General features: G+C 32.9%; 2 protein-coding genes and 1 pseudogene across 2 annotated transcripts in view; 1 reads left to right on the forward strand and 2 right to left on the reverse strand.

Moving 5' to 3' along the window:
• Positions 1 to 21,384, forward strand: part of LOC144555263 (uncharacterized) — a 91,736-nt gene that overhangs the window by 24,954 nt on the left and 45,398 nt on the right. The window lies entirely within an intron of this gene.
• On the reverse strand, positions 3,283 to 5,116 carry LOC144555785 (uncharacterized). Its single transcript, XM_078304213.1, has 3 exons — positions 4,909 to 5,116; positions 4,223 to 4,504; positions 3,283 to 4,097 (listed from the first exon to the last, which is right to left on the reverse strand). The coding sequence occupies exons 1-3, from the start codon at positions 5,068 to 5,070 to the stop codon at positions 3,480 to 3,482; spliced, it is 1,062 nt and encodes a 353-aa protein (XP_078160339.1). The 5' UTR covers positions 5,071 to 5,116; the 3' UTR covers positions 3,283 to 3,479.
• On the reverse strand, positions 6,169 to 10,675 carry LOC144555182 (protein RAE1-like; annotated as a pseudogene).

Raw genomic sequence — 21,384 nt, forward strand, 5'->3', positions numbered from 1 at the left:
AAATAAAACTTCTCTCGTCTCTTTGGTTTTTAGATTAGTGCTAGACGAGCTCTAGCCTGTTCGCTTCTTGCACGTCGAGCTCCTACCTGTTCGCGTCTCGTGCGTCGCGCCTCTAGTGCTTTCATTCCTCTACATTTTTTATATTTCTGGTTTGTTTTTGGTTTATGAAAATCCTAGTCAATATATTTATGGTACAGAATCCTAATTAATTTCGGGTATGGTTAAAATGAACAATGCATAGCAAATTCATGTACTGTACTATATATATTATGCTGGTAAGGGACAAATTGAACAAATTAATGAACTGTACTAAGCTGCCAATGAAGGGAAGAACTTGTTAATTTATGTACTGAAATTGCTAATTGGAGATGATTAAACCAATTTGCCTACTTATTATGAGGTGCTTTATTAAACTTCTTTTATGAAAATTTTTACTCTTTTTGGTCATGTTTGGTTGTGGAGTAAGAGGTGGAGTAAACTCCTTACTCCACGTTTAAGGAGCCAAACGAGGAGTAACATAGGCGGTTTAAGATGGAGTAAGATTTGAGTTAAATCAGAGTAACTTACACCACCTAGAGAGGTGGTTTAGCTTACTCCACCAAACATGATTAACTTATTCCGGTTTAGCTTGAAGTAAGAAATTTAATCCGGTTTAACTTTACTCCACAACTAAACATGACCTTTGGTTGTATGCCCTCTTCCATGGGACAAGGATATATATTATCAGACTTTCTAGATAAACTACAAAATTACAAATTATGTGTCGTACATCTAAGTTCACTTATCTTTACTAAATTAAATAAATACAACTTATATGTATTAAACTATATTAGAATGTATTTCTGTATTTTGATTATGTATGTTTATTTTTTTTAATCATTTTAAGTAACATAATCTCAAGACATGCAGCTTAACTGTCAACATAATCCAACATAACATGTCATTTTTCCGAATAAATTGCTCATATTTAAAATATTTATAGTGCTTTCTGAAATATGAGGAATATATTGCTTTTTCATTTTTTGAAGGTTCAATAAAAAATCATTATTTCAAAAAATTCAATAATTTTGATATTAAAATACTAAAAGTGAAAATTAATCCATTTAATATATATCATCTACAGGACTTTCTATACTAAAATTTGGTACATACATTTTAAAAAATAAACAAATGGAATAATTTAGTTTTATATAAAAACTTGGAAGGTGGTTACCGAATCACTTGAGCCTAAATATCATAAAAGTTATTTTAGTTACTGCAACATTTTAGTATGATTAATAATAAACCTCTCATTAGCAAAAAAAAAAAAAAAAAAAAAAAAAACTCAGAATTATCAAAAATATTTTTCAAACTTAAAACCTAAAATTTTAGATGTGTTATCAAATATTTAGATAATACGTCATACATATTAAAGTTGGGCCAAATTGCAATTTAATATAACCCCATTAAACTCAAATGTTACAATTTTTATAATGCTCTATTGCTCTCAAATTGTCACTATCGCCTGTGTCACAATATTTATAAAGGATGATATGTATTATTGTTATAAAGATGTGCAAGCTTCAAGTAGGGTTGTCAATGGCATCTTTTTATCCGTTGTATTGTATTCGATAAGATGGATATAGATATAATATTTTTTTTATTATAATAGCATTATCTATTATTTATCTGTTACCGTTTTAGTTATCCGACAACAATAATGAATAAAGATAGAGTACGTATAAGCTAATTCGTAGCAAGTAAAGATAGAATACAGATAATAATAATTTGTAGCAGGTACAAGTATGAAAATACTTCCGCCTGATTCTTACCGTACCTTTTGACACCCCTAGTTTCAAGTATTAAGGATGTACATTTGCGTACAAGTACCACATCCCAAATGAACAAAGTTGTGGTCACGTCCCAAATGAGCCTACATCCTGTACCTAATGAAAATACTTCCACCCGATCCTTACCGTATCTATTGACACCTAATGAAAATACGTCCCAAATGAAAATACTTCCACCCGAATAAAAATACGTCCCAAATGAATCTACATCCTGTACCTAATGAAAATACATCCCAAATGAAAATACTTTCACCCGATCCTTACCGTACTTGTTGACACCCCTAGTTTCATGTGTTAAGGATGTACATTTGCGTACAAGTACCACATCCCTCCTCCTTCGTCTTCGCTTGACCATCTCTGCCAGCAACTCACTTTCCGTCCTCCATCCAGGCGGAGATCGACAGTAAGCCACCCCTAGCTCCGTTGTTCTCGCCACCAAGTCATCTCCTCCTTTCCATGCATTCCACGGTTCCTCCGCAACTTCTGCACCTCCTCGTTGACCTTTACACTCTTTGGGAGAAGAGAGAGTCGGCGACAATAGCCCTAGCCGCCATCCCTCCCATCTCCTAACGCCTCCAACCAACACCCCCTACACAAAAACCTTGATTGGGAAGGGGAGGCCAAGGCTACACCGGCCTCTTCCACCCTAAAAAAAAAGAAAAAAAAAATGATGCTCCCTTTCCTCCAATCACTGGCCGGTCGATGCTGCAAGTCGTCGATGTCTACTACTGATGGAGAGGGTTTATTTTATTTTGTTATTCTAGTTGTTAGATGTTAAAGTTTAGATGTTAATGTTCGGATGTTGATGTTTATGAGTTCGATGTAAATGACGTTATGGATGTAAAATAATAAATATAATTTATATTTAATTAATAAAAATTATACTAGACAACCACTGCCTAAGTTAAAAAAAAAGAAAAAAAAAAAAAGACAATTTTATGACCCTTACTCATGTTTGTCTAGCTAGCTAGCTTTTAAAGTTTAATTTGTTGATTTTTCAAGGAGCTTACTTGAGCAATAGATAAATTTGGGTGAGATTTGGTATGTGTTGCTTTGGAACCGGGTATATCATGGTATGGGCAGATGATATCTACAATCTCATACTTTATTAGATATAGTTTTAGAGAAAAAAAAATGTATTACCGAAGCATTAGATAGATTGTACTTGAAGTTGGATAATTTACAAGAAATTTTTTTTTGTTTTGCTTGTTAAAGTCCTAATTAAACTTGATTTTAACAATTGTTTGTTGAATTTCGCTGCAATAAGACGAAAGCAAAAGCATACATTGATCAAGGCCACAATGCAATTTCAAAATAGATTAAAAACAATCTAAAACGCACTAAACCAAGTGCATGCAGTTCTCATACATTTTTTCTTCTCCCAACTCTCAGCGTTTTTATCTCATTATAGTCTTTAAGTCTAACTAAGCATGGCATGTCCTGAACCAACAAAGGTACTTCAACGATTACAATAGCATTGCAAATAGCAAAGGTCAATAAAATAGCACAGCCATCAAAAGTATATATTGCAACTTGCACTAACACAATAACCATATATATATATAGAAGTCGTTTTTCTTTAGTTTGGAGGTGAGATAGACCTTGGAACAACCTATTAACCCTGCTAATACCTGTCTATTTAAGGAAACACTAGTCGTAAATTCGTAGGGCCTTGCGTGTTTTTGAATGTTCGGCATATTCCACCCAATTAACTTTTACTTGAATCTCACCATACGGACTGTTGAGTTTCCCCACAGAGTCGCCATAATACTCGGGCGGAAAAAGCAATGCGCCACGGGCAAGAGGTTGGTTTGTGTCAGAATTCCACAGATCAACCTTAACAACTAGGGATGATCCATAATGACAACAAAACAAGGATTTAGACAAGGGGATGGACTCCAAAGACTCGATAGTGAAGCCGTCACCGCTTTTCTTACTGAAAATGAAGCTTCTCACATACGGCATATCGTTGATGTAAACAATAATATCACCATGAATTCTGAACCCTATTGTTTGTTCAGTTGACTTGATTAGTTTCACATCTATCTCACCAAGCCAAGCACCCCTCATCCCATTATAGATCACCTGCACAGAACCATTCTGTCCTTCAACCTTGCTACACAACCACTCGTTGATGGGATCGCAAAGAGAATTCCAATACACAAAATCTTTACATAGTTTGTCGTCATCTATGTTGAGGTCCACTAGGAACACGACGGGATCATAACCCAAAGGGGCTACATCAGGACCGTTCAACGGCAAGGAACCCTAAAGAAATAAATGTAGAGAGAGAGAGAGAGAGAGAGAGAGAGAGAGAGAGAGAGAGAGAGTGAGAGAAGGGGTATATATGTAGAGAGAGAGTGAGAGAAGTGTAATATATATCTGTATGTAACCTTTTTGTGAATCATGATTGCACTTTCTTTGTCGTGATCAAAGATGTATGTACCGTGGGTAGTGCAGTCGAAGAGGATCTTGCCATGGATCTTTCCGTACTCCCTCCCGCATAGGTCCACTTTCACATCAAAAATCTCGACTAATGGATCTGGATACACGAGTCTCTCCCTGCCTTCGCCATTTGTCTCAACACGGATTGGTTTCCAAATGCCATCTTCTATAGGAATTGGAGGTTTCCATGATGGTTGTGCATCTCCTCCCTCAGAGTCAGAATAATAATCCTACAGGATATTAGAAAGGTTGAAAATTAATTAGCAGCAAATTAAAAATGAAATCATTAATTAATGCACACTCTTAAACAAACTAGTCAGTCAATCTAAAGGGAAGTATGATAAATTAAAATCAGGTCCTTGTGCTTTTGGTTCCTAAACAGGCAATTTTAAACCCATTCTTTAGGTTGTTTTGTGAAACAGATAATATAATGCCAAATAAGAACCTATTTAGAGGGGAATTGAAGGACTTAAAAATTGAATTGAACTTTGATATTAATTTACCAAAGCAATTAAGATTGTTTTTGTGTCTGTGGTATATCAAGATTAATTTGAGGCCATCTAATTAATAATCAATCCCAATCAGCTTAATTAGCTATATATATATATATATGTATGTAGAGAAAGAAAGCGACCTCAGGATGCTTCTCAATTTCGAAGGATAAATCACAAATGAGGTTTTCAGATGGGTCGCTTTCTAACTCGGAATACCTGCTTTCTTCTTCTTCATCATCTCCTCCTGCTCCTCCTCCTCCTCCTTCTCCTTCGGGGAGATGCGATCCCGTTTCTGTCTTCATCTTCTTCCTCCTAGTCCTGGCCGTGGGGATTGGGGAGATAGATCGAGGCGGAATTACTAAATTAGACACACGATACCTTCAATATAAATATAATTTTTTTCTGAAATTAGTCTTTCGGCCCAACCAAATTGCTCTACAGCCCAACTAAATTAATATTTGTTAATAGAAACTTTTTTTTTGGTGGTGTGTATTGACAAAACGCAAAAAAAAATGCCTATGATTTCTTCGGATTTGCAAAGGAATAATCATAATAGTTCATGAGATGGGCTTTATCAGATGAAGATATACTGGCCCAAAGTTTGAAAACTCAGCCCATGAACTATCAAAACAATGAAACAATTACACTCGGCTTCAACTCTGCCAGACACGTAGCAGTCAACTCTTCTACGTGTCGTGTCGTGTCGCCGCTCTTCATATATAAATCCTTTGCCCCATTCTCTTTCTCTTCCTCTCGTTCGATTTTTACAAATCAATTCAGTTCAGAAGTCGTACTTCGTTCTGTGTAACCATACGTATCAGTTTTGCAATAAAAAGAAGACAAAAAATGCTAGGAGGAATGTGGTCCAAATTTTGCACATGATGATCACTCAAAAGTTTCTCAATCTCAGAGGGTCTAATTAAGGGAGAGCAGCATGATTTATGTATGATATTGGAGATCAATTGAATTCCGATCAGATCCTACATTGGCCTTGTAAAGGGGATTTCATTCCAACAAAAATAACAGAAAATGGTTAAGGAATGCTTGTAATCCCTATCGCTATGACACATCAGCTTCTAAAGCCTTGCTGTCTTCTTACGTGTCTGAGCAAACTCTTCAATTATCTGAAGCTCTCCCTTCTTCTTCATCTCCAATTGTAAGCTTCACTGACGTCTCCAGTTTGTGATTTAAATGCAGAATACAATATTTGTCCTGTTTGTTAAATGAATGGCTTTGTTTTAGCTGGATATTCTTACAAATATTACGATTGTGCATTTTCTGAAAAAATAGAAGTTTTCTCAGCAGCAACAACAACAACAACAAGTCTTGTATTCACTTTCCGAGAAAGTATTGTCAACCAGGGTTGCGAAGGGAGGCACACACGGTGTAGCCCCGATCGAGGAGGAGCTTGACTACTATTTTTTCTCCCCTTCAAAGTAGATTTCAATGACTACTATTTTTTGGGTCTTGGTTCCACATCAATATCCTGCTCAAAGAAAATGAACAAAAATTGAGTACCATTGTACCAAGCCTTTACAAGGTGAAAAAGCAAAATACAAGCAAACTGTAATTCTTTAAGGATCACTGTTAATGGAACTATTCATTTGTAGATGAAATTTGCAGAAAATTGTAATTCTTAAAAAATTTAAATAAATCAAGATAAATGTGTGCATATTAGCATAACAACCTGGATGTCATATATATAGACTTGTGATGTGGCTGTAGATGGGTCCTGATGTGTAGCACCTTTGCTCCAGTCATAGTAAACCTGCATATATATTTCATTGCACTGTTATATACATGTTATCAATAAAATTTTGAGCATGTGAAATTTGAAGGTTACAAAGTAAGACTTACTGTATAGGCGAACTTTGAACCATCAGCATTAAATGTACCGCATGGAATAGGAGGATGACATTTGGGAAGAAACTATAATTTGCACAAAAATATGATTATCATAAATACATTGCTAGGAGATAAGGGTTAACTGAGCAGATATGAAATAATAAACAAAAATCATTTCTGTAAATGGTAAATACTGTAATCCTATGTAGGAAGTAGGTATAAAGAAAATACTGGACAGTATAAAATGAAATTCAACATGTATTACTGATATTAGTAAAGGCTATCTTCCAGTATATTAAAGAAAATAAAAGAAAATAAAAGGAATGAAGGAATAGCAAACCTTGAGTCTTTGTTTACTATCCTTGTCCCAAAAACTAATTGTACCATCAGTTCCAGTAGATACAAATGTGTGATGCACCTGCACAACAAATCAAATTGATAGAAAGAAAAATGAAACTCTGTAATAAACCACATAATGAACAATCTACTTTGAAAATAACCTTTTTATTCCCCTTTTGTTTTTGAAGGGTCCAAAATTACCAGCTTCCACAAAAAGAGAATACAACTCCACTAATAACAGAGTAAGCAAGCCCCTATAATCACAATAAAATAAAATAAAATAACAGAAAATACGACGACCATACCGGATGAAAGTTTATTGTGTTGACAGAGCAAAATTTTTGCCCATCTTGATGGCATTTGAAATTGTAATTCTTGCTGGCTTTTGAGTCATCCAAGTGGTGCACACTGACCCTTCCCTCTATTGACCCAACCTTACATGAAAGAAAGAGCAAATTTAGAAGACAATTGATCCCAAAAAAATTAAAAAAAATGTGGCCAGTGGGCTTTTTTTTTTTGAAGGACAGTGTATCAAAGGCACTGTCAATTCATTGATATAAAAAAAGTTATTTACAGAGATTATACCTAATTTTATTTATTTACACACAAGTATTTAATGTTCCTAACTACAGTATCCGGTACCAATGTAGCGCCTCTTCCCTGGCCGAATTGACCAATGTCTGAACGGTTCGCTGCTGCTGGCTAAATAGTCTTCTATTGATAGAGTTCTTTCCACAGGGCCAGTGGGCTTTTATCAGAACTTTTTGCTTTACCAGAAAACCATGCTGATTAGGGAAGTTGGCCACACATCTGGTCTGACGTTTCAAACTGGACTGTATCCTCTTGAACTCTATCTGAAATGGGAAGGAAACAACAAAAATCGCATATGCTAAAAGAAATTTCCAAGATAACAACCAAACAACTTGAATCGTGAAAAGAATTGATAACCTGAAAATCTAATTAGATATGACTGCATGCTAATATTTTTATGACATCTAGCCAAGTTACAATTGTGTAATATTGAACTGTAACTTCCAACATATACCGATTTATAAGAGAAGGGAATAAATACCTGGGGAGTTTGCAAGTTGAAGACAATAATATTACGATCGGCAGTTCCGGCAACCATGAGGGGATAGTTTACTGACAGAGCATAGCACTTGTCAGGTAGCTGTTGAATATGAACAGCTTTTGCTTGCCTACAGTCCCAGTACCTATTTTTTTTTTTTTTAATAAATGATCATGAATTCAAAAATTCAAAACAGATGTCATGTATGTCCCAATAAGAGCTAAAAATAACGCAGATACCTTGCAAAAGATGATAGTTCTAGTGAAATAGGTAAGGGCCTGTGTATATGATGTTTTCAAGGGGCATCCATTATATTTTTCAAAAATAAGCATTGAATTTAATGCTCTAAGAACATGCACATTGAATTGGAAATGTTGAAGACCATCTGAAAATCAATCTATAACTTATCAAAAATTGAAGTTGCATCGATGTAATAAAAGAATATTTTGTTATTAAAAGAATAAATATTAAAATCCTGCAAATCATGCCTAAAAATATGGCAAATATGAAACACCACTCCAGAATCATTTACTTATTCTTTTATTCTCACTACTGACTTTTAGATATTAAAACCATTTGGATATAGCAGTTTCGCCATCATATAAATAAATTGATGAAACACAACTCTAGAATATATTTCATGATTGCCTATAAAATAAAAAAATAAACCTGATTGTCTTGTCCCAGCTGCTCAGTACAAGGAGATCCATTTGAGGAATCCAAGCGACGCGACGTTCCTTACAGGTGCATCATGCACAGCAACAGTTATTGGCTGAACACCTTCCGCAATGAGCCACATCTTAACTTGCATATCACATCCACCTGAGAACACAACAGTGCCATTGTGTGCCCATGTCGAACATAGCACCTACAGCGTGAAAAAACTTTTACTGTGCTGTTGGTGACAGTTTAATCTTTTTTTCCAAATGACAATCAATAGTTTATCACTTTATCATGCATGCATGATCCATCTAAACCAATATTGTTCAAGGTTTTCTTGATTTAAACCATTACGTCAGTTTTGAAAAAAAGAATTTGCTATTAAAACTGAACTCCATTTTCTCTTCCACAAATCGAGTTGCACAAATTATAATAAATTACCTTGAGTCCCTGGATTTTGTATCAAAAATGTAGCATGCAACTTCATTTTCAAATGTTCATAATTTTTCCCAAAAATTTAATTAAATCCGCAATGCACAAGCTTTCAATTTCCAGGCAGGGCCAAAATAATTCAGAAAATAAATCAAGTGGGAAGGATTGTGCTAAGAATCGTGAAATGACCTTAAATAAAATCCTCCTAGTTCTCAGATCTGAACAAGAACAAGCACGTTTGGATGCTAGGGGTAAAATGGTTAATTCTTGCTCAAGTTAGTTCTAATGGTTGGGTATATTTGCAAATAGCCCCAAAATGTATCATGTTATTGGGGGTAAAAAAGACAGAAGTGTTGGAGGTATATGCAAATATGGCACACAGGACATGCATATTACCAAAACAAACAAAATCTAAAAAGCTTTTTAAAATCAAGTAGTACCGGTGCAGCATGTGATATGGCGGCCACAGGTCGGCTGCTCTCAGAAGAGATCTCCCAGCATCTGACCTATTTCCAATCAATGCTTTATAATATAAGAAGGTTTGCAAATATTCAAATATATAACATAAAGATTTGAATATTTCATGTATAACCTGAAATATATGAAGAGGCAATAACCTGTTTATCCAAAGATGTCGCCACAAGATGATTTGCTGTTGGGCTGAAGCTAAGGGTTGACACACGATCACTTGGTGAAGATTGCACCTAATTTTTAAACAACTACAGGCAACCAAAAAAAAAAAAAAAACAGAAGCCAGAAGCAATGATGTTTTTCCAGAGTTGGAGGATCATTTAACTATGCCTTGGTGCACGCAGAGGTGGATCGTCAATTTCAAGACGGTAGCGCCCCATTTGCACGCTAGGGTGAATTCCTTTAACCATTTTAATTACACTTTTAAACTCCTGAACCTTTTTATTTTCTAACGGTTCCCTACGATCTAAGAGGTTGCGGGACATTTCTGCCCAAGAGTGTATAGTCTCATCTAGATTTTCTGATCCAAGTGTTTTGGATGCAGAATTTTTTAATTGTTTATAAATAAAAGTTGTTACATTTTCAAATCGGATTGCCTCACATATTACAATGATTAATGTCGCGAGACTGTTTTTTGCTTTTTCATCATCTACACCAAATTCATAATTTGATAAAAAGTGAACAGCATTTCTTAAGGTACTGTCATTAAAAGCATGCTTCCCTAGATCAGTCAAATTAAGGTAACTACCCCCAAATTTTAACTTAATGGAATTTACTATTACATTCTGCGAATCATTAAATTCGAAGTATTGTCTCGATTTTGCCGGTTTAAATCCAATGAGATATAAATTATCCTTTCTTATTAACACATCAACTCCAAAATTTGTTCCTGGAGTAATATGTACCTCAAATAGGTCGTCCGGGTAATTTGGTACAAGTTTTTCTGGGGGTAATACTGGAATACCATATTTGAATCTGTTGTGATTTATTAAGTCTTTTCTAATATACTCTATACGGTCTTTATAACCAGCGATTTTTATAACTCGAAAGTTGTAGGTTTTAAGGTTTGGTTCACAGATCCTAAAAGCCATTACTGAGAGAGAAATAATACAGATGGAAAATATAAAATCACAGATATTATAAAAAGCAAATAAAAGAACTTAATTTCTTTCTATGGTTTGTATGGTTTTGCTATCTGATTTTGCCCGGCACGCCTCACCAAATTGCTAGTAATGAACAACACTGGACATAAAAAGAAAAAGAGGCGATAGACAATAACTATTAAAAAGAAAGAAAACTTGCTAAGCGAGGATTGATGATTTAAGTTAGTTCTTATACCAATTAGCTTGCAGGAATTGTTAATTTGATCAATGTACAGAGGCAAGGGTGGGATGTAGAAAGAACAAATTAGCTAGAACGATTAACTGGTAAACTATTGTGCAAATGCAGAATCTTACAAGCAAGAGATTTAAACACTACATTAAAAAAAAAGAAAAAAAAGAATTACCTAATAGTTTCTTACAAGAACAAACTTTCAATCCCAAGAACTAATGTGGGGACAAGAAAGTTATTTAAACGCTATTTAATCAAAGAAAAAACAATTAGCTAATACTTTCTTACAAATTACAAAAACTTCCAATCCCGCTCGCGCTCGCGCTCGCAGCCAGCCCCGCCGCTCGCCGCCCCGTACCACCGCACTCCCGCTGCCCCTCTGCCTTCTGCGACTGGGATTTGCTTACGCAAATGCGATCCAACAATTCGTTTCGCGCTTTCTTTCGGTTCTTGGTTCGCGCTTTCTTTCAGTTCTTGGACTGGACCCACGGACCCGCACGTCAGAATGGGATAGAGAGAGAGAGAGAAAAGGAAAGGAATATTTTTTGATTGAGTTAAACTTCTGATAAGTGCGCTAACAAGGCTCTTCCTACCTATTTATCGTTGTTTTATTATAGATATAGATATGTCCATAACGGTCAAGATTAATAATTTTAATCAATAAATTTATTATTAATTAAGTATAACTTATTCATATATGGTTAATAGATATCTGTTTTTCCATGTATGAAGTAAATTTAATTACGTCTTGCAATATATATAATTATTTAAATTATTTTGATAGTATTTGTTTCAATTTAAAAATTAAATTGCTCAATATATATAATAACAAAAACTAAACTTATTTCATGTTCCTATCTAAAATAAGTCTCAAATCTATAATTTTTTATGTTATTTTTATTATTTTAAATTATAATGTTATTTATGTAACTAATAGTGTGTGCTTTTTTTCTTAGACATTGTTCATTTAAATATATGAAGTCTCAGATTTAGATTTTATTTTTGTTATATTTTCATTTTTTTTAGGTTCAAATATTGTTCATTTAAATGTTTTCAAAGTTTAAGACTTTGACTAACAAAACATACAATAATTTCTTGAGAATTATCAAATTATAAGTACAAGATATACATCAATGGTTATATTTTAATTAGTTAAAAATAAACATTTATTTTTCTAACAATTATAAAAAAAAAATTTCATCAAACAAACATATATCATCGTATGGTTCAATAGTTAAAATAAACCCACCATTCGATCGTATTTTTATTTTTCATATTGATCCCTATAAATTGTTAATTATAAAAAACAATATCATAGCATGATTTAAAATTTTGAATGTATATATGCTATGTTTGTTTAGAACTTTAGACATGTCAAATATGATCTAAAAATATTTTTATCATCCTTGCGAGCAAAACAAGTTTAATATTGAATAGATTTTAGGATCACGTTAAATATTTGACGTTCTTTTTTGAACTGAACCCAAATAATATAAAGATGCAAAAAAAAAAAATGATAACTAGTAAATCTAACTATTTATTTTCTGACATGTAATTCGTTATTACAACATTGCCTAAAAAAACAGTAATAGTTTAAAAAAATTCTCCTTAATTTTTTTTGTATTACATCCGAACGTTTTTTTTTCTTATAATTTTCACGTGTTTCTGTACTTGTGAGCTTCCATAATTAAATTATAATGTATTTCACGTCTATGAATTTCAATACATGTATATTCTGAAAACAATTTGTGTACTGCTTAAAAATAATAAATAATTCTAACTACAACAGAAAATAAAATTGATGTCACACAGAAAAGGAGAGAAGGAAATAGAAAGGGAAAATTGGTTATTAGCCACTCTAAAACTTTAAAATTTGAAAAATACCATCCCGAAATTAGAAATCATCCTAATGCCACTTTAAACTTGTTAATTTTTAATTTTATCACTCTAAATGATTAATGACTAAGAACTTAGTCAATTAATTTTATGAGCATTGAAAAAGTAACAGTTGCCTAGAATAAGAACTTTCTGCCGAATAGATGTATACAGGTCGATTTATCTGTACATCGTGGCATATCTGGAAGCACCGAAATAGCATAATCTTTAGAAATGAGAGATTAGAGGCAAGTGTATTGACGAATAGATGTATACAGGATATGAAGCTTTGGTTGGAGTACTGTTAATTTTTCTGTTTGATATGGTTTAGTTTCGATTTTTTTAATTTTTGGCGCTGTTTGCCACTAGAGATATTTGTTGGGAGTGCCTGAGAGGCTGAGACCCAATTCAAAGGGAGATGGGATCCTTGTACTGTGCTGTATTAATTTCTCGTCAATAAAGCGTATGGCAGCTCCTGCCAGCTTTTCAAAAAAAAGAACTTTCTGCCATGCAGGGGCGTAGTTACATATTGGGAAAAGGTGGCTAAACCCCTCTTATTAATGAAAATTTTATATTTTGATCTTTCAGTTATAATGCAAAGAAAAACAAACATAAAACAAGATAGAGAGAATGTAAAGAATGATCATCTCTTATTTATATATTTCTCATGTGTACAATTAATACGAGATTACAATGCCTCTATTTATAAGCTACCAATTGTAAATGAAAAGTCATTACAATAATAAATATGAAAATGAATTATAAATATTAGCGAGATATAAATTCCAATGGTAGTGGAGTAGTGGGGATTAATATTGAGAGTTACAAATAAATATACTATCCACTATATTCATAACACTTTCAAATTTTAATTTTTATAAACAAACATTACTATTAGTCCTATCTCATAAAATAAAATTATATGACGCTTATTGATCCAGTCTCCCTGTCTCAATTTTCTAGTTCCGCTCCTACTGTCATGTCTCTTTTCTTGTTTTATATATTCATAATCTTTGTAAATCAATCTTCACTAAATATATTGGTTGTAACAATGTGAAGAATATGAAATACCACCCTTGTGCATATCCAAGATTGGTAATAGCATTCCCTCAAATTCAAAATTAAATCCACCTTAAACATATACAAATATGAAACGGATAATCCATAAATAAGGATACGAAACGAATAATTATGAAATAATTAAAACATATGAACATTAAGATAAAAATACTAATTAATAAATTTTAAATATCAAAATAAATGAATAATTCCAAGTCCTTAGATTTAATATAACATGGTCACTTTCTAATTTAGACATTATATATTTTGTATTGTTTTAACACGATCGCTTCTTTAAAATAAAATAAAAAATGTTGCAATGAAGATCGACGGGAGGTGGCTTGAATTCTAGCTTAATCGGTCTCTCCATTTACGCTTATAATGGAGAAAAAAAATTCATCCATTGAACAGAATTTAGCTACTTTGATTTTGCTAGTCATGGAGAAATGGAACAACGTAGCCTGTCCGGTACTGAGCGGAAGTGATGTACAATTAGTCCCACTAGGATCAGTGTTCGATACTGGCTCCGAATTGAATCTAGGATTGCATACGGGTTTTGGATTGAAAACCCGAATGTTTTCGGATATATACAGAATTTGCTCTCTTTTTGTGTAAAGAATATTTATTCATATTTTCATTGAATTATCACGAATCTGAAGATTGGATATTTATCTTATACATACTACATATTTTTATTTTTTAATAAATGATAAAAATGTAACTTATAGATTTATATGAATTTATATAAATATGTCTTAATTGTTGTCACAAAATTTGAAATTGTTTCTGTTATTTGTATGAAACATTTCGAGATTTGAACCACTTGATTAAGCTTTTAAGTTACTCACATATGGAATCATTGCTAAGTTCGTAATTAGGGGTGGCAACTAGGTGGCTTAATTCTACAAACTTTTAAGTTACTCCCTAGATCTGACTGGATATTGTTTTAAGAAGAAAATGAATTCTACAAACTTTTTGGATCGAGTTGAACATAGCTGAACCAAGCTAGACAATATAAAATGCATACAAATTCATACAAATTGATAAATTGATGCTTAGCTGAGCTAGTTCGCGAGCTAATGAGCAAGCTAGGCCCCAGCTTCAACTCATTAATTCTGAATTGAGCTGACTCGTTAACAGCTCAGTCCAATAACGAATGAGATTTTAATCAAGTGTGAATCGCAATCAAACCACGAGGTACGAATTTTTTTGCCAACCCAATCGTAATTATTAATTGCTAATTTATTGTGTGAACGAGTAAACGAAGATAATTTACACTTCATCAACTTCGTGCTTCTAATATTCTAAAATGAAACATGGCTTAATAATTTCTGCTTGAAAAGTTTTTGTATTTTTATTTTCTTTCTCCTCTTATTTTACAAAATTGGATGCCATGAATTATGGAAGATTATAAACTTTATCAGAAATTAGAGAGATACGAATTACAAGTATGCATTAATAGAGACAAATTAGACCACCTTGAAACCCTAGGAATTGAAACAACTTTCCTAGACATACCGAGTTCAATGGATCTCAAAAAATGCATGAAGGTACAAGAAATTGTTTACTATTAATAGCACGGTTTGGTCCGTACTATGGATTAATATTTTTATTTTCAAAGTTTAAATTGTTGATCTAAAACATTTAATATGGTCTTCATATGAAAATGTACTCACAAACTAAATTTTATATCTATTGAACAGGAGGGTTCCAATACCTCGTGCATTTTAATATCTCATCATACCTTATATTCTATATCTTTATTTTCAAAGTCCAAATTGTCGATCTGAACCGTTCAACATGATATCCTTACTAAGATATGCCTGGGCATGAAATTTTATAATTTTTGAAAATTTGTTACTATTTTTTCATATGGTTAGAAAATCACTATTTTTTAACGGTTCAGAAACAGTTATTTTTTATATATCTTCAAAAATAGTAAAAAATCTCCAAAAATTATAAAATTTCATCACCAAGCATATTTTAGTATGGATATCATATTGAACGGTTCGGATCAACAGTTTAAACTTTGAAAATAAAGATATAAAGTATAAGGTATAATGAGGTATGAAAAACATGAGGTATTAAATTGGAACACTCCTCTTTATTGAATTTCTTTTACTATCATTTTAGATAGATAGAAAATCACTATTTTTGTTTGATCTACAGGTACAATGTCATATCAAGATCATGTTGAACTGTTAAGATATTGATGCATAGTACGGATCAATTTGTAGTATGCATAGTAGTGGTTGGATAATACCCTTAACGGGTATACCCGCCCGTACCCGCCCGTACCCGCCGCCTAGGGTACCCGTGCCCGAGCCCGGGTTTGGGTCGGGTACTCGGGTACGCGGGTACGGGCAAAAATCGGACCGGACCCGTTATTTTAGACCAATACCCGAGTTTACCCTACCCGAGTTAACCCGTACCCGACTAAACGAGTACCCATACCCGTATACCCGAGTACTGTTCACCACAGTTCAAAATTCAAAAAATTTGATTTTTCCCCCCCAAACCGGTGCCATCCCATCCGGACCCGACCGGCCGGACCCACTCGGACCGGACCGGACCGACCGGATGGGACGGTTTTTTTTTTTTTTTCTGTTTCTGTTTCTGTTTTCTGTTTTCTGTTTACTGTTACTGTTATTCTTTAAAAATTAAAAATTTAAATTTTATCCCTCCAACCAAAATTTCTTTAAATACCCCTCTTCCTCCCTTCATTTTTACATCTCCATCTCAATTCTCATTCTCTCATTCTCTTATTCTCTTATTCTCTTAATCTAAATTTCTATAATTCTCAAATTTTAAATTTATTGTTAAAAAAATATATAGTTGTTCATTTAATTCCTTCTACAAATAAGCAAACGGAATTACGAAGTTCGGGAGCTTCCGCAAGATTTTTCCGCGAGATTTAAAGGTTATATTTATTTCATGTTAGATTAATTTATTTTTGTAGAGTAAATTTAGTTTATGTAGATTTATTGGATGTTAAGTAATTAGATATTTAGATTTGTTAGATTTATTTTATGTTAGATTTGTTAAGTAATTAGATTTATTAGATTTATTGAATATGTTAGATTTATTGAATATGTTAGATTTATTTAGTTTATGTTAGATTTGTTAGATGTAAAATAATTCAATTTGTTTCTGTTTTTTAATTTCTGTTTTTTTGTTTCTGTTTTTTAATTTCTGTTTTTTAGATTTATTTTTGTAAATGTTAGATTTATTTTTGAAAATGTTAGATTTATTTTGAATAGGATAGATTTATTTTCTGTTTTTTAATTTCTGTTTTTTAATTTCTGTTTTTTTGTTTCTGTAACACTGTGAACTTTTAAAATTCAGATTAATGAAAATAATATGTGGTTAAATCGAATAATATATATATACGTATATACGAAATTAGTGACGTGGATGGTGAACAATAATTATACGATTAATTGTGTTAAGAAAGATGAGCAATAGGTGTTATATAAATCATTTAATCAATATCGAATAAGTGGAGGGTTTATTTTGCAAAAATACCACTTACAAGTGGGGCCCCTTTGTCATTCTTTCCTTCCCCCTCCTTCCTTTCCCTTCCTGCGTCCCCACCCCTTCCTTTTCTTTTCCTCTTTTCCTTTGTTTCCGCCAAGAGAGAAAGAACGAGAGAGAGAGAGAGTGAGAGAGAGACACCCCGGTGACCGTATTGCGCGAAAACGGAGATTTAGGAAGAGGAGCTCAAATCTCGCACATCCATCCGTTCCATTGGTAATTCCCCTTCCTATTTCTCTCTCATTTCGTGATTCCTTGTTTTTAGGGTTTCGGTGAAAACCCGTAGAATCGTACCAAATTGATTATTCCGTGCCTTTGTTGTTTATATAGTGTAAATTGACTGATTCCGTGTTCCAAAGTGCAACCAAATTCCAATTTACGGATTTTTCCCAAAAAAATTGATTTGAGGGTTTAAATTGTAAAAATGCCGGAATTTAATAAATTGACCTATGTATAGATCCTAACGAGCACGGCTAGCGGGATTGACGAGCTTACCGAGTCGCGAGATCGCGGACCCTCTGCGTGCCCTACGTAACCAGGTGCGGGGGTTCACGGGATCTGTTTTGGGGTTTATTCGTAGAACTAAATAACGGTGCATATTATTATATTTATGTTGTTTGCTTGATTTAAATAAACTGTGCATAGCATGTTGAATCTCTGATTGAAAGCATTTGTTGCCGCATTGCATTAATTGTGATATTAGCGTGATTGAATTGCATAACTGTTATGATTCTCATGTTGGTACGGTTTATCGATTGTTGATCTGTCGTTTTGAATAAGTGAGTGGAACCACAGTATGACTTGGATTGATTGTGTGAAGTGAACAGTGTATCATAGTGGAAAGTCTAGCTCGCTACTAGACTTTCATCCAGGACCCTTATGCGCATCTGGAGAATGGCCCTAGTGAACCCAGTACCGGTTGGGTAAGGGAAGTGCAGTGTAATTTTAGGTAGAACTGTGGTTCAGTGATTCAGTGATTCAGTGATAGTGTCAGTGATTTCTTTTTGAGAAAAGTGGTATTCTGTTGCATATTCGCGGAATATGCCCGTGTTTATTTTAAGTGATGAATTGATGAGATTGTATGACTTGAAACCAGAAAATAGAACTGTTAAGCCGGAGGCGATAGATAGTTGATATCTGTACCTCATAACCAGACTTATATATATTATATCTGTGAAACCAAATCTTTCTGGAAATTCGTTGATTGATGTTGATGAAATGTGAATTGAAATCCGTTTGAATCTATTCCTGGTACATGTGCATTTATTGTTATTGGTAAATAAATAACTCGATGCCCTATTGCTAGTGTATTTAGTTCCGGTGATGGATTTCGCACAAATCCAGTAGCCCTTTAAATTCCGCACTGAGAAAACGGATGACAGGTTTTCTCACCCCCTCCCCTCGGGGAATTTTTCCCTTTGAATTGATATGTGCAGGTAAACGCGAGTGAAGTGGGACTCGGGCTCGACACGTGAGTGTTGGCCGGGCTAATAGGTTATGCCAAACCCTTTTTGTACCCATTTTGAATGTGTAGTTGAACCCGTAGTCGGTTATTTTGATGTATAGGTTGTTATCGAACCGTATTATGTTATAAAACCCTAACGGTATGTTTTAAATGGTTGTTATGATTTAAATGTTGAAATTGCATTTTAAATGTCATTAAAATTGCTAGTGAATGGGGAATAATTGTTTAGTTATACGGGGATTTGATCGGGTTTGAAAACGGGGTGAAATTTCACGAAAATGGGCAAAGGAATGAAAATCAGTACCCTTATTGCGGGCCGCAATAACCCTATTGCGGGCCGCAATAACCCTATTGCGGGCCGCAATGAGAGTAGACAGAGGGAAGTTCGCAGGTTAGCAGCCAACCAGGCCATTGCGGGCCGCAATGAATGGAGGCAGAGGCGAATTACAGAGGCTGGAAATTTTGGGAGTGTTGCGGGCCGCAATAGCCCTATTGCGGGCCGCAATGGGGATTCTGAAAAATGCTATTTTGGGTATAACTTAGTCAAATCAAATCGGTTTTGAACCAAACTTGTTTTAAATCAAATCATATGATAATGGGATTGAATTTCAATGAAAATTATGTGAAATTTGACTAATTTGGGCCGTCGGTTAAAGGATTTGCATACCATTTGACTTCTCCCAAATAAAATTCTCCGGGCTCTATTGAGCGGTGCTTCGTAACCTCAGACAACGCTCGCAGGGGGCTGCCGCCCCCCCTGCCACCCCCCGCAGACTAATAGAATGAGGCCCACCCACATAAACATATATCAATATATATATATATATATATATATATATATATATATATATATATATAGATCTGCATGAACAAAACCGCATTTTAAAACGAAACTGCGCGACCCCCTGTCCCGGGGTGTGACAGTTTCTGTTTTTTAATTTCTGTTTTTTTGTTTCGGTTTTTTAATTTCTGTTTTTTAGATTTCTGTTTTTTAGATTTATTTTGAATAGGTTAGATTTATTTTTGAAAATGTTACATTTATTTTGAATAGGTTAGATTTAATTTCTGTTTTTCAATTTCTGTTTTTTTGTTTCTGTTTTTTTATTTCTGTTTTTTTTTATTTCTGTTTTTTTATTTGTGTTTTTCATTTTTGTTTTTTAATTTCTGTTTTTTAGATTTATTCTTGTAAATGTTAGATTTATTTTTGAAAATGTTAGATTTATTTTGAATAGGTTAGATTTATTTTTGTAAATGTTAGATTTATTTTGAATAGGTTAGATTTATTTTTGTAAATGTTAGATTTATTTTTGAAAATGTTAGATTTATTTTGAATAGGTTAGATTTATTTTCTGTTTTTTAATTTCTGTTTTTTAATTTCTGTTTTTTTGTTTCTGTTTTTTAATTTCTGTTTTTTTGTTTCTGTTTTTTAATTTCTGTTTTTTTAGTTCTGTTTTTTAATTTCTGTTTTTTTTATTTCTGTTTTGTAGATTTATTTTTGTAAATGTTAGATTTATTTTGAATAGGTTAGATTTATTCTTGTAAATGTTAGATTTATTTTGAATAGGTTAGATTTATTCTTGTAAATGTTAGATTTATTTTGAATATGTTAGATTTATTTTTGAAAATGTTAGATTTATTTTGAATATGTTAGATTTATTTTTGTAAATGTTAGATTTATTTTTGAAAATGTTAGATTTATTTTGAATACGTTAGATTTATTTTCTGTTTTTTAATTTCGGTTTTTTATTTCTGTTTTTTAGATTTCTGTTTTTTAGATTTCTGTTTTTTAATTTCTGTTTTTTTAGTTCTGTTTTTTTATGTCTGTTTTTTAATTTCTGTTTTTTAATTTCTGTTTTTGTAGTTCTGTTTTTTTATTTCTCTTTTTAATTTCTGTTTTTTAATTTCTGTTTTTTCAGTTCTGTTTTTTATTTCTGTTTTGTAGATTTCTGTTTTTTAATTTCTGTTTTTTTAGTTCTGTTTTTTTATTTCTGTTTTTTTATTTCTGTTTTTTTAGTTCTGTTTTTTTATTTCAGTTTTTTTAGTTCTGTTTTTTAATTTCGGTTTTTTATTTCTGTTTTTTAGATTTCTGTTTTTTAGATTTCTGTTTTTTAATTTCTGTTTTTTAGTTCTGTTTTTTTATTTCTGTTTTTTTAGTTCTGTTTTTTTATTTCTGTTTTTTTAGTTCTGTTTTTTAATTTCCGTTTTTAATTTCCGTTTTTTAGATTTCTGTTTTTTAGATTTCTGTTTTTTAATTTCTGTTTTTTTAGTTCTGTTTTTTTATTTCTGTTTTTTAATTTCTGTTTTTTAATTTCTGTTTTTTTAGTTCTGTTTTTTTATTTCTGTTTTTTTATTTCTGTTTTTTAATTTCTGTTTTTTTGTTTCTATTTTTTGAATAGGTTTAAAATATGACAACTCCTCCTCGGGACGGGGAAGAAGATTTTGCCTCGAGATTGTCGGCCTCATTTTTTGGCCCCGATATGCCACGATCTCATTATCCACAAAATTATCCACCTAATTATCTTGATAGTTCTTCCT

Source organism: Carex rostrata, chromosome 6, assembly GCF_964058835.1.
Source record: "Carex rostrata chromosome 6, lpCarRost1.2, whole genome shotgun sequence".
In the NCBI taxonomy this organism is placed as follows: Eukaryota; Viridiplantae; Streptophyta; class Magnoliopsida; order Poales; family Cyperaceae; genus Carex; species Carex rostrata.